General features: G+C 38.9%; 1 protein-coding gene across 2 annotated transcripts in view; it reads right to left on the reverse strand.

Moving 5' to 3' along the window:
• WDR64 (WD repeat domain 64) overlaps window positions 1-8960 on the reverse strand; it is a 140229-nt gene extending 131269 nt beyond the window's left edge. The window contains exons 1-2 of one of the 2 annotated variants that reach the window (XM_078440900.2): window positions 8630-8960; window positions 3266-3396 (exon numbers count right to left, since the gene is read on the reverse strand). In XM_078440900.2, the coding sequence (XP_078297026.2) occupies window positions 3266-3396; window positions 8630-8774 (276 nt within the window). In that variant the 5' untranslated portion in view covers window positions 8775-8960. Of the gene's footprint in view, window positions 1-3265; window positions 3397-8629 lie in introns of those variants that run through there. The other variant, XM_078440901.2, reaches the window with a different exon arrangement.
• Window positions 8961-12155: the final 3195 nt, after the last annotated feature.

Here is a 12155-nt window from a genome sequence, read left to right on the forward strand (position 1 = left end):
GGACCTACGCTTATAAAGCCATTTGAACTTTCTGCAATGACAAGACTTTTCTGTAATCTCTCCTATCCAATATGATAGTCTCTGGCCTCATTGGATATTGAACCCTAGAAAAGTAATCAGCACAACTGAGGAGTTGAATTGTTAATTTAATTTAATTTAATTTAATTTAATTTAATTTAATTTAAATGTAACTAGCCCTTGTGACTACTGTTGGTTAGCTCAGCTTTAGAGGGTCCACTCTAGTTCATGATGCTAAGGGGCCATTATCCACTAGGAGTTCATACTTTTAAACCATGTCCTAGATTCCTGAGGCCCCAGAATTCCCTGCCTAAAGGGCTCCAAGCCTCCTTTCAGGCCCATGAAGTCTCTTTTAGGTACATCCTCATGAGGGTGGACCACACACCACTGGTTTGTGCACCCCTAGGACTGAAGAGTCCCCAAGGCAGAGTGTTGATGGAGAAGGAGCTTAGACATATGGGTTGGAGGTATCCATATATGTGCATGCATGGTCCCCCATAATGTGGGATGGGGCCATTGGTGCAAAATTAAGGGAGGTGGGCTGGCACTAACTCTCTCCTTGTCTCTATATTTTAGCGTGAAACTGCAAGGTGTGAGAATTTTAAATTCTAACGTGGACTTCCAGGGCAATATTAAGGCATATTTTCAAAATTGGAGGATAAAACATATTTGCTTTAACAATTAGCTGAATTTATAATTTCACATATTATATATATATGTGAATTTATAATTTCACTTATTATATATATATTATATATATAGATATATGAATATATCAAATATTCACATATTTGATATCTAGGCCTCTATTTATACTTGTGCCCAAATAAAAGGGACATTTTGTACATTTGACTTCTCTGTAGAACTAGTTGACAGTAAAGAATTTGACATCGCATTCTTCAGATAAACATTTCCAATCATGGTGGCTACTTATATCATTTTCTTTGAACTTGTGATATTTAAACACACTATATTAAACTTTTTTCTCTTATTCTTATGCTCTTGGAGAACAACGACAAATATCTTCTTATTTTTTCTGATACTGTTCCCAAAGAACAAAGTTGAATACTTTCTATGGTCTGTCCATCTTTCCGTTGTTTGTCAACAAAAATCCATCTTTGTTGATCAGGAGGAATTCCTTCTATGTCTATTTTGACATTTTCTGTGCTTACCGATAAAAATATAATGAGAACAATATATATAACTTTAAAGTTTCCAGTAGCCACATGAAAAAATGTAAAAAAAAAAGAATTAATTTTAATAGTGTATTTGTTTAATCCAATATGTCCAAAATATAATTTCAACATGTAACCAATAGTAAGATATTTTATAATCTTTTTGTGTATTACATCTTTGAAATCCGGTGTGTATTTTACAATTACAGCATATTTCAATTGAGACTAGTTACATTTCCAGTACTAAATAGCCTCATGTAACTAGAAGAAGTGTTTTGGGTAGTGCAGGTCTAGAGTTTCTAAGGGTTCAACCTCAAGGATGATGGTCTTTCCTAGTGAAGCTTCTTTGAGATTTTGTGTTGTACCTTCACTGAGGAAAAACAATCCAATGTTTCTCATTCTTTGACTGTCTTACTAATACAGCTGTCTGGTGTGACCTGAACCATCTAAGCAGGGGGCATATCAGGTCCTGGCCCAACCTTCATTTCAGGTGTTCTATCTTTAGGAATAACCAGCAGTTACTTTAAAGTTCCATTTAGCGTATTCTGACAAGATGACCATAATTCACTCTAATTTTAGCAACACAAACATTAATTCGTGGTAGTTCCAGAAAAACAGGTCACAATTGTATAGAAATCAGGTAACCATGCTGGAAATCTCAGAAATCTTCAGCTGAAAACCCAAGACATGTTGGAAAAGTGACCATTGAATAGAAGGCTTAAATATTTATTTACTTAAAAAAAAATTTTTTTAACGTTTATTTTTGAGACAGAGAGAGACAGAGCATGAACAGGGGAGGGTCAGAGAGAGAGTGAGACACAGAACCCGAAACAGGCTCCAGGCTCTGAGCTGTCAGCACAGAGTCCGACGCGGGGCTCGAACTCACAGACCGCGAGATCATGACCTGAGCCAAAGTCGACCTAACCGACTGAGCCACCCAGGCGCCCCCAGAAGGCTTAAATATTTATAATGCAAGCTCTGCTAAAACATTTCCATGGGCACAACAGGCTTTTAAAAAAAAGAAAGAAAAGAAAAGAAACAAAAAGGAAAGATGGAAGGGAGGAAAGGAGGGAGAGAAAAAAGGAAAAAGAAGTAAGCTTGGCAATTACAATTCATTGTCTTTGATACATGAGCCTTGTTCTCTGGTAATCCCTTTCCACTTCCACCTAGATATATATTTTTATACATAGGGTGCTTTCATATATTTGCTTTTGATATCATAATCAAGTAAAGATCTAAGTGAACATCATATTTTTACTTTTCATTTCTTGAAAAAAGAAAAAGCTTTAAAAATATGGTACACAGTAGAATCTTCATGCTAATCTGGAGACTGAAGCTTCCAGGCTTGTTAGTACTCACCAGAAGCTTGTGAGAATGTTTTTCAATTTCTAAAAGCAACCTGAAATATTTATAAGAATTATTAAATTGAGAAGAGATGTATTAAAATTCAATTACTGATGTGTTGGGTATCTATTAGCTTAGCTGTATTAATTCCAAAAATCTATTTTATTGAATTATTACATTTATAAATATTAACAAATTACTGGGGACAATTGAGATCTTTGTAAATTGAGTGCCTTAATAATTTTCCAGATCTTCTCTTAATCCTTCAGGTAAGTGTGATAGTCTTATACATTCCTTGATAGATTTATCTGTTGACATTTTCTACTATTTGTTATTCTTGTTTTTTTAACAAATTTTTTTTACAAAAATTTAAAATTTATTTTTGAGAGATAGGCAGAACGTGAGCAGGAAAGGGGCAGAGAGAGAGGGAAACACAGAATATGAAGCAGGCTCCAGGCTGTAAGCTGTCAGCACAGAGCTGACAGTCAGTTAAGCATCCAATTTTCGCTCAGGTCTTGATTTCGCTGAGCTGAAATCAAGAGTCGGATGCTTAATAGACTGAACCACGCAGGAACCCTAATGGTGGCCATATCTTTATGGAGTTTACACATACCATGTACACATTGTGAGCTTAACCCCTGTGGGAGTAACTTTTTGATTAAATTATTCATCCTGAACAAGGAGAAATAATACCCAGATTTCATACAATGAACATGAAAAGTGACTACCTCACACCAGTCTACAGACACATCAGGGTTGTTGCAGAGCTTCCTGTAAAAACATTTCACATCTTGATTCTTCACTTCTGGACCAAAGAGTTCCTCCACGGCTGCATAAAACTTGTCATAATCAATTGCATCTGCATCGTAACAAAGTGCAGGAACATCGTTATCAGACTTCAAGGACTATATTGCATTTCTCAGCTCCTTTTTCTATTTTCTAATCTATTTCATTATTTCAACCTATTAAAACCAGATTCTGCTGCATTTTAAGGTTCTTTTAATTAGAAACAGAACTTGTCCCTTGATTAAAATATTAGAAGAAAATATTTTACTTTGGTGTTTAGTTTTTCCTCCAAAACTTATATTTCAACTATTTTAGGAGTTTTATTCAGGAATACAAAGATCAGAAAGTGGATTACTTCCTTCCTGTCAGGAAAATTTTTACCAATCAAGAGTGTCTGCTACAGCCCATCTTCAAGGAAAGGGAGTAATTCTTGATAGGTTCTTTGAACCTATTTCGACACCACACACACACACACACACACACCATACTTGAATATTGATTTTTCCAAACTTGGTGATTCACTTGGGAGCTACTGTTCTGTCTAAAGGCAAGAAGGAATTAGAAGCAAAGGTGCACTGAGAATTTGTTATGTGTGGGAACTGAGCTAGACACTGGAATTAGAATGCAAAATTAGATAGACAAGTTCCCTTCCTCTGGGAATTTATGTCCTAGTGGAAGACACAGCAAACCAACAAGTAAACCAACAAATAAAGTATTTACAGATTGTGATGGGCAAGACTAATTACTAGAGATAGACATTCGATTAATGGTTATCTAATGTGAGAGGTGACAGGACATGAGGAGACTCTGGGATGCTAGAAATGTTCTTTGTCTGGACCTGGTTGGCAGCTGCAGGTATGTTTACCAATGTCCAAATTTGCCGTGCTATATACTTAAGATTAGTTGTGTTCTTTGGGCTCCAATGTATGTATATTATACCTTAGGAGCAAAGTAAAAGTTATTAGGTATAGAGTGAGCTAAGTTCTGGGAAGGAAACCAATAGGGAGCTATGAGAGAATTCTCTATCTATCAGTGTTGGTGGGCAGGGAAGCCTTTCTAAGGACACAAGTAAAAACAGTTAAGCTAAGACCTAATAAGCAAAAAGAATTCAGCCATGTGTAAAGCTAGATAACAGCATTTTAGGCAGAGGCCAACCAAAGACTCATGTTCTGAGAAGGTGTATGGATATGGAGTATAGTGAGGACAGGGAAAGCACTGTGAGGTGAGATTACCAAGAAGGAGGGTTAAGCTGGAGTCAGTAGTTTGTAATTTATTCTAAGCATGAGAGTAAGCATGATGGTAAGGTATTGCCTTAAACTTTTCTCAAAGCACACTGGCTGCTGTAAGGACAGCTATAAAGAGTGACAGCTATAAGAGTGACAGCTATAAACCTAGCAAGGGCTAGTGCATTAATCTGGGATTCAGGTAGTAGAGCCTTGGCCAGAACGATGCACTAGCCAATGTACATCCTGGGCTGTCTTGGAAAGTCCAATTTATACTGATATTCTCAAATTAGTTAATAATAACAAACCCTTTCACTCTTGAAAGTGTCCTCAATTGGATGATAAGTGATATAGACACTGAGAGGTAGCACTGGTGATGGCGAGATATGGTTGGAAGTAGAATGACAAAGACTTATAACTGATTGGAAGCTGTTGGGGGCAGGGGTGGGGAGTGAAGGACAAGCAGGATTCCAGAGCAACAGGTCTCATCCAGGGGAGGATTTGCCGTCTATCTCCCACAGGGACATTGGCAATGTTGACTGTGGACAATTTTGATTGTTGCAGTTAGGAATGGAAGTGCTATGTCATCTAGTAGGTAGAGGCCAGAGATACTAACCATCCCACGATGCACAGGATAGCCCCTCCCTCACCCCACATACACATACACAGAACAAAGAATCATCCAGCCCCAAATGTCAATAGTGCCAAAGTTGAAAAATCCTGTTCTAGAATGACACTCACGGTTTTGGTTTTAAAACTCAGCAAGTATTGGTGTTATTTACCAAAACAGAAGCAACTGAGGAAGGACCATGGGTCTTGGAAGGGGGAGAATAAAGCATTCCCTCTTGGTCTTATTAAATGTAAAATTCCTATGAGATCTTCAAATAGTTTAGCTGCTTTAAATTCACACCATTGTGAGTATGATGTGTCTCCTTATAAATGAGTCTCACTGTAAATGCCACTGGATGAGGATGATGAAACTTTCCTTTCCTGGATTATTTTAATTCTCTCAGGTCACTGACAAGATGATCGAACAGTAATATTACACAGATGAATTCCTTGGGTGAATTCCTTGACATCATTTTTGAGATAGACACTGTTACATTAAAAACATTCTCTCTAGTTCTTAGCTTCTTGCCTATCATGAGAAGTAGACCCTATTTTCCAGTACTTATGAATAAATATGAATATATGCTAGTATTAGAAGTCTGATGAAAGTTAAGATTATATTTCTTCTTTCTTAATCTTTTAGGTCAGTCCCTCTCTCATGGAAGGAAATTTATCTGTACTTATTATTTTCTATCAAATCTATACTGTATATCTACATATCTATTGTACACTATACTGTGGCATATTATAGTATAATATTATATAAAATATATATTGCTATATTAAAATATATTCTTTCTGTATAGATACATATTTACATATACATACACATAAACATATATACTATAGAGGAAGGAAGTTTTTCAATGTGGCTTTGTGATTGCAAGCTTTAAGTGAAAGCAAGATTAACTTGTTTGCTTAGCACACATTTCAAGAATACTTCTTGGATATAAGACTCTGGGCTAACCATAAGGTTATAAAGCCTTCAAAGCACTCACAGTTCAAGTGCTACGGCAAAGAAGAGGCAGGAACACACACATTTCAGCAGGTTAGGTGCAGCAGGGAAATTCCTCAAAATGGCAAGTTAACAGTGTGCTAAGGATGGCTTTGCCTGGGGAAAGTTCTTACAAAGAGATGACATTTGATTTGGGTCTTAAAAGATGAGCAAAAGTTATAGGCACAAAAAAGGAAGAAAGGCACTCTACACTTGGGGAATGACACGTGCAAAATCAGAGTCATAAGTCATTGGGAATGCTGACAAGTTCATATTAGGACAGAAAGTTTATGAAGGGAAGTTCCAGGAGCTGAGGCTGGAAAGGTAGATTGAGGCATGGCTGGGAATAGCCCCGAATGTCAAGTTAACATATATGGACTTTAATGCTGAGTTAATAAGCCAGCAATGTGTCAGTTTAAAAAAAAAAATTAAAAGAATAACTCTTGGGGCACCTGGGTGGCTGAGTTGGTTGAACATCCCACTCTTGATTTTGACTCAAGTCATGATCCCAGGGTGGTGGGATTGAGCCTCGCATTGGGTTCCAGCTGAGCATGGAACCTGGTTAAGATTCTCTCTCTCCTCCTTTCCCCCTCTCCCTCACTCATGTTCTCTTTCTCTCTTTGTCTAAAAAATTTTCAAAAATAAGGCAATAACACTTGGCAAGAAGACTATTATATTGAAAGGCTGTTGTAATAACCCACGAGTGAGATACCATCATGAAATAGTCAAAGGTTATAGCAAGATATCTGGCTCAGGAGACTATGTAGATGGAGTCTCTGCTCTAAGGTTGATAGAGAACACAGGCAAGGCTCAAAAAAAAAAAAAAAAAAAAAAAAAGGAGGCAAAGAAAGAATGAGAAAGGGAAAAAAGGAGAGAGGTGTGATGAGACACCCAGAAGGAGACAGTTTCTGGAAGCAGAGGCAGCAAGCTGCTAATGCAGTGAAATAGCCAAGTAAGCTGGAAAATGAAAACAATTGATTGAATTCGGCAACCGTATTAAGGTGATGAAATACCTTGGTAAGAGCATTTTCAGCAAAGTGATGAGAGAAGTCAGACTTGAGTAGATTGAAAATTAAGTGGTGACACTGTGGGGAAATTTAGTGGTGAATCAAAGCAAAGGCATACAGTGGCAGCTTATAGGGAAGAACAAGTCAAGGTCAGGACGTTTGGGTATATTTTTAGTTTGAGAGGACAAAGCCAAAAAAAAAAGGAGATTTTGAAGTTGTTGCAGTAGAGTGATGGCTTTGGAGAAAAGGAGGGATAGAAGAATGAAAGGTGCTGGTTTGGGAAACTCAGAAGTGGAGTAAAGGGAGTTTGAGAGAATTCTTGTCTTTTGGCATTGCTTTTTCTTATGATGATGTAAGCTTGGCCAAGGGGAGCTGAGATCCAGACAGGGTTCAACAAAAGTGGTAAGGGTTTGGAAAATCAATTACAGATAATTACAGGTAAACAGACTGGGGAACATTTTTTTTAACTATATAAAAATTAAAAAATAAAAGTTTTGTCTACAGGTTTAGAAAGCCCAGCCAAGTTCACAATCATCTAAATACTACATCCAGAAGCCCTGAGTCTTATCTCTAACACATAGAGGTTGAGTGACTTGGGGTGACAAGTAAAATGGGGGTGATAGCAATAACAGTAATATTTGTTGTGAGAATCAATTAAATTATATTTATTAAGGTGATTTACAAATTATTAAACACTATTCAAATAATACCAGTTTTGTGTTTGATATGGAAAGTCAACAATTTAACTCATTTGTGGCTGTCCAGCCTGGCACGTTAAGAGGCTGGCCATGCTGACCCCTTTGCAATTGTATGGGCTCTGCTGCTTTTCTTGTAACAGCAGGATTTGTTCCATTAGTCTTTTACTCTGCTGTTAAGCCTTATTTGTCACTGCTGTCCTCAGTGCCCCAAAGTTGTCCCCTTGAGTCCTGACCATGGTGGTGTACTTTCCATTCTGTGTTGGTATTTCTGCTGTTAATGATCCTGGCAGACCACTGCCTACCTTGCTCCCCTTACCTTGGCATGCTACAAATTATTCCAGCCTAGAGACATAAGGGGAGGCCCAGGCAGTGAACAAAAGTTTCAGAAAAACTTTGCCCTGCTTATGAATGTCTTTATGGTCTCATGATACCCTTAAGAGGTGGCAGGGCAGCTTCTATGGCTCGCTAATGGTCACTGTGCACTACTGGGAATCCCAGGTCAACCAGCAAGACATCAGAGGTAGATCCCACAGAAGAATTCTTAGATGCCACTTAAGGAAACCCCTTAATTTTACTTTTGATGTCTCAAATTTAGGTTCAAGGAAATGAACAAAGCTTCCCCAGGATGACTTAGCTAGTTAGGGACAGAGTCAGAACTCAGGCCTCCCATTCAATGTCTTTGCTATTAAGCAACATTGCTTCTCTTTAGTGGCTTAAAACATTGGACAGTTCTAACCACAGACCCAATTGGGTGCCCTATAATCACTGATCTTACCTTCTTTTTGTATAAACAGGCCTGCTCTTTCATCTCTTTTCTGGGCTGCTACATGTTCAATCAATTTTTCAAACCCTTTCAAGGCTGTCTTGAAATTGCTAATCTGAAGTGCAGTGTTTAAATGCTTTCCCTCCTTGATATCCATAGGGACATAGAGTTATTTATTTCTGTGCAGAAATAAACAGCACAAATTTGCCAACTTGGAAAACCTTCCAGTTGGTACAGTGCCTCCCTGCTGTCTCAGTTTTGTCCCAGGTCTCATTCCTTCGGTCTTAAAATCCCATACTGTGGGTAGGAGTCAGAGTCATCACTAGGATGTTAGCAGGGAGGAACCCTGACTTAATCTAATGCATTTCATATATGCAAACATTTCAGTAAGTATCCTGACCTCATAATGTTACCAGTGTCCTTCAAATGGCCCCCATTGCATCATAATATCTCTGTCACCTCCCCTTCCTTCATAAGGAGGGCATTAAGCTTTCCTTCCCCACAAACTGTGCGTGCGTGTGTGTGTGTGTGTGTGTGTGTGTGTGTGTGTATGTACACTGTCTGGAGGGAAGTCTAATAGGTAAAGGCCAGTGAAAGAGACTTGGCATTACTTTCCCTCTCCTAGATCTCTTCCTACCTCAAACCATCTGCCTTCCTCAAAATGCTGTGGAGAGTCACCTTACCACTCATTCTTGTAGCTTTGCTGGATATGGAACCAAAAACTTCTCAAGATGAAGGTATATTTCAGCATTTGTCATTTCTGTCCCAAATAAAGATATCTTTAGAGGTCCTAGGGAATAAAGAAGTTTCTTCTTCCTTTATGCATTGACCTTCAGTGGAAATGATCAAGTGAGGCAGGAGTGGGGAAGGGGTAGTTTTTGACTGGGACGAAAGTTCTTCAAGATGTTATTAGTTGAATGCAGCATGGGGAATATAGTCAATAATATTGTAATGATATAGGATGGTAACAGATGATAGCTACACTTATGGTGAGCATTGAGTAATGTCAAGCCACATGTTGTACACCTGAAATGAATACGACATTGTTTGTCAACTGTACTTCGGTAAAACAAAACAAAACAAAAAACCCTGACCAGCCCTTCTCAAACTATCAAGGTCATGAGAAATGAGGAATGTCTGAGAAACTATCGCAGTCGAGAGAAGCCTAAGGAGATTTGATTACTCAGTGTAACGTGGCATCCTGGTGGGGATCCTGGAACACAAAAAGACATTAGGTAAAAACTAAAGCATTCTGGCTAAGCTGGGGCCTTTAGTTATTAGCGAGTATCAAAACTGTTTCCTCAGTTGTAACAAATACACTAGTACCAGATGTTAATAAAAAGAGAAACTGGGTGAGTAGGTATATGGGAACTGTCTGCACTATCTTCTGTTTTTCAGTAAATCAAAAACTGTTCTAGAGGGGTGCCTTGCTGGCTCAGTTGGAAGAACACGTGACGCTTGATCTCAGGATCATGAGACTGAGCCCCATGTTGGGTGTACAGATTGCTAAAAAATAAATAAACTTGAAAAAATAAAGTACATTTACAAGGTGAAATGGTTTCCCCAAGCTAGTCTAAAAAGATGATACAAGAGAAGGCATCCTGATGTCACCCCTCCATGTGCCTGTCTCTTGAGTCACATTCCTGAAGCCTGGACTGATGCCATCTGTGTATCAGGGCATAGCTGTTATACTGCTCTCCACCTTTGCCATCACTTGGGAAATGTCCTTATCCAATCTCCTATGCCTTTCTTGTTATTCCCTCATTTTGGTGGCTTACGTACAAAAATAGTGCCTGGAAAATACATTTTTGTTATACCTTGCATGTTTGAAAATATTCTTAACCTTCTCTTGCATTTGATTGATATTAGGTTGGGTATAGAATCCTAGGTTGGAAATCACTTTCGTTTAATATTCTGAAGATTTTATTCCACTGTCTTTTGTTTCTCATGTTGTTACAAGAAGTCTTTTCAAATCAGTTTCTGCTGCTAATCATAAGCTAGTCTATCCCTGATTCTTTGTACATAACTTGTTTTTATCCCCTGCCCCTTACACACATGCACACACAGGAAGCTTATAAATGTTCTTTTTCTCCCAAGTGTATAAAAATTTCACTACAATGGGTATTGGTGTGGAGATATCTCTCTCTCTCTGCTTTTGAGGGCAAGGTTCTCAGTGAAATTTCATTTTTAAACACATGTATGCATTTGTTTAAACGTCTGCATTGGGGAAGGCGAATGTGGACAGATACACAGTTTATACATCAAGCTGATTCCTACGCATCTGAGGAGCTATATGCACTAGGAGAACTGACATTCAGAACTGAAGACATGCAAGATTCTCTCTCTCCCTCTCTTTTTTAATTCAACTACATTCATTAAATTATGTTTCATAAGGCAGGAAAAGATGCAGATATATTTGGCAAGATATTTCTGTAAGGGCTCTGTTTCCCACCAGGGACCAAGGTTAGAGAGAGTAGGGAAGCATGCATCCCAGTCCTTGGAAGTTTACTTGATTGTGCAAGTGTTGAAGTTCCCTCTCACATGACATGTGTATGATGCGGAAGGCTGGGGGTTATCAGTGATCCCATGCAAGAATGACAGGTAAAACATGTCTCCATTCCCCCTCACTGCCCCCTTGTATTTTATAAAGGATTTGCTTGGAATATAGGCACATGGATGATTTAATGCTCCAGTGTAGGAAGATATTAAAATGGACCCCTTGATGCCTTGGAAGGGGCCCCACAATACAACTGAAGAACTCCCCCATTCTAAAGGACAGGGCTGCACAGTCCATGCAGGAAGATGCACAGAGATACTGGGAAGCCAGTTCTGCAGGTAGTAGCTCATTCTCACCTTCAAACTACTGAAGAGAAGGTAGTTTCTTAGGAGATCGAGGAGAGCACTAGTTAACAGTTCCTTGGAATTTCAGAGCAGTCAAAGGGCCGAGACTTTTCTCAATTTCTTTCTACCCAGTGGGCACCAGAGGGGAGAAACTGAGGCTGGCCAGTTCTCCACAGCAGTCCACACCCAGAATTTGGTGTGACTAGAATGCATACATTTCGAGAGGAGTAGATGCTAGACTCTGAGGGCCCCTACTGGAGAAGACTGCCTGCAGGGTCTGGAGGCCCTAACCAGGGTCCTAGGGGGAGATGCAAGCAGACAGCTGACAAAGGCATTACCTCTGTCAAGGGACTTGTGAGAGAAAGATCTCTGTCACTTCAGGTCCTCAAAAGAACCCACAAATCACCCTAGAAAATGACAGCACTTAAAATCTGCTACAATCTGAGGGTGCCAACATCAGATGACAACTTTACCAATCAAGGAAGACAGGCTTTGGAACCTCATAAAATATCATTCAAAGGCAGTTAAAGAACAGGTGCAGAGAAGACATTTGAAATCAGTAATGGGAGAGAGTAAAGTTACTTTCTGCTTACACCTGCTGAGTCCAGCTTGCTCAATAAGCTGGTTGCATCTGTTTCCTTTTCCTACTCTGAGAAATGCAGGCACAATTTGCATCTACTTTTTTATTGTGAAAATA

The sequence above is a fragment of the Panthera onca genome, chromosome F1 (assembly GCF_046562875.1).
Source record: "Panthera onca isolate mPanOnc1 chromosome F1, mPanOnc1 haplotype 2, whole genome shotgun sequence".
Classification (NCBI taxonomy): Eukaryota; Metazoa; Chordata; class Mammalia; order Carnivora; family Felidae; genus Panthera; species Panthera onca.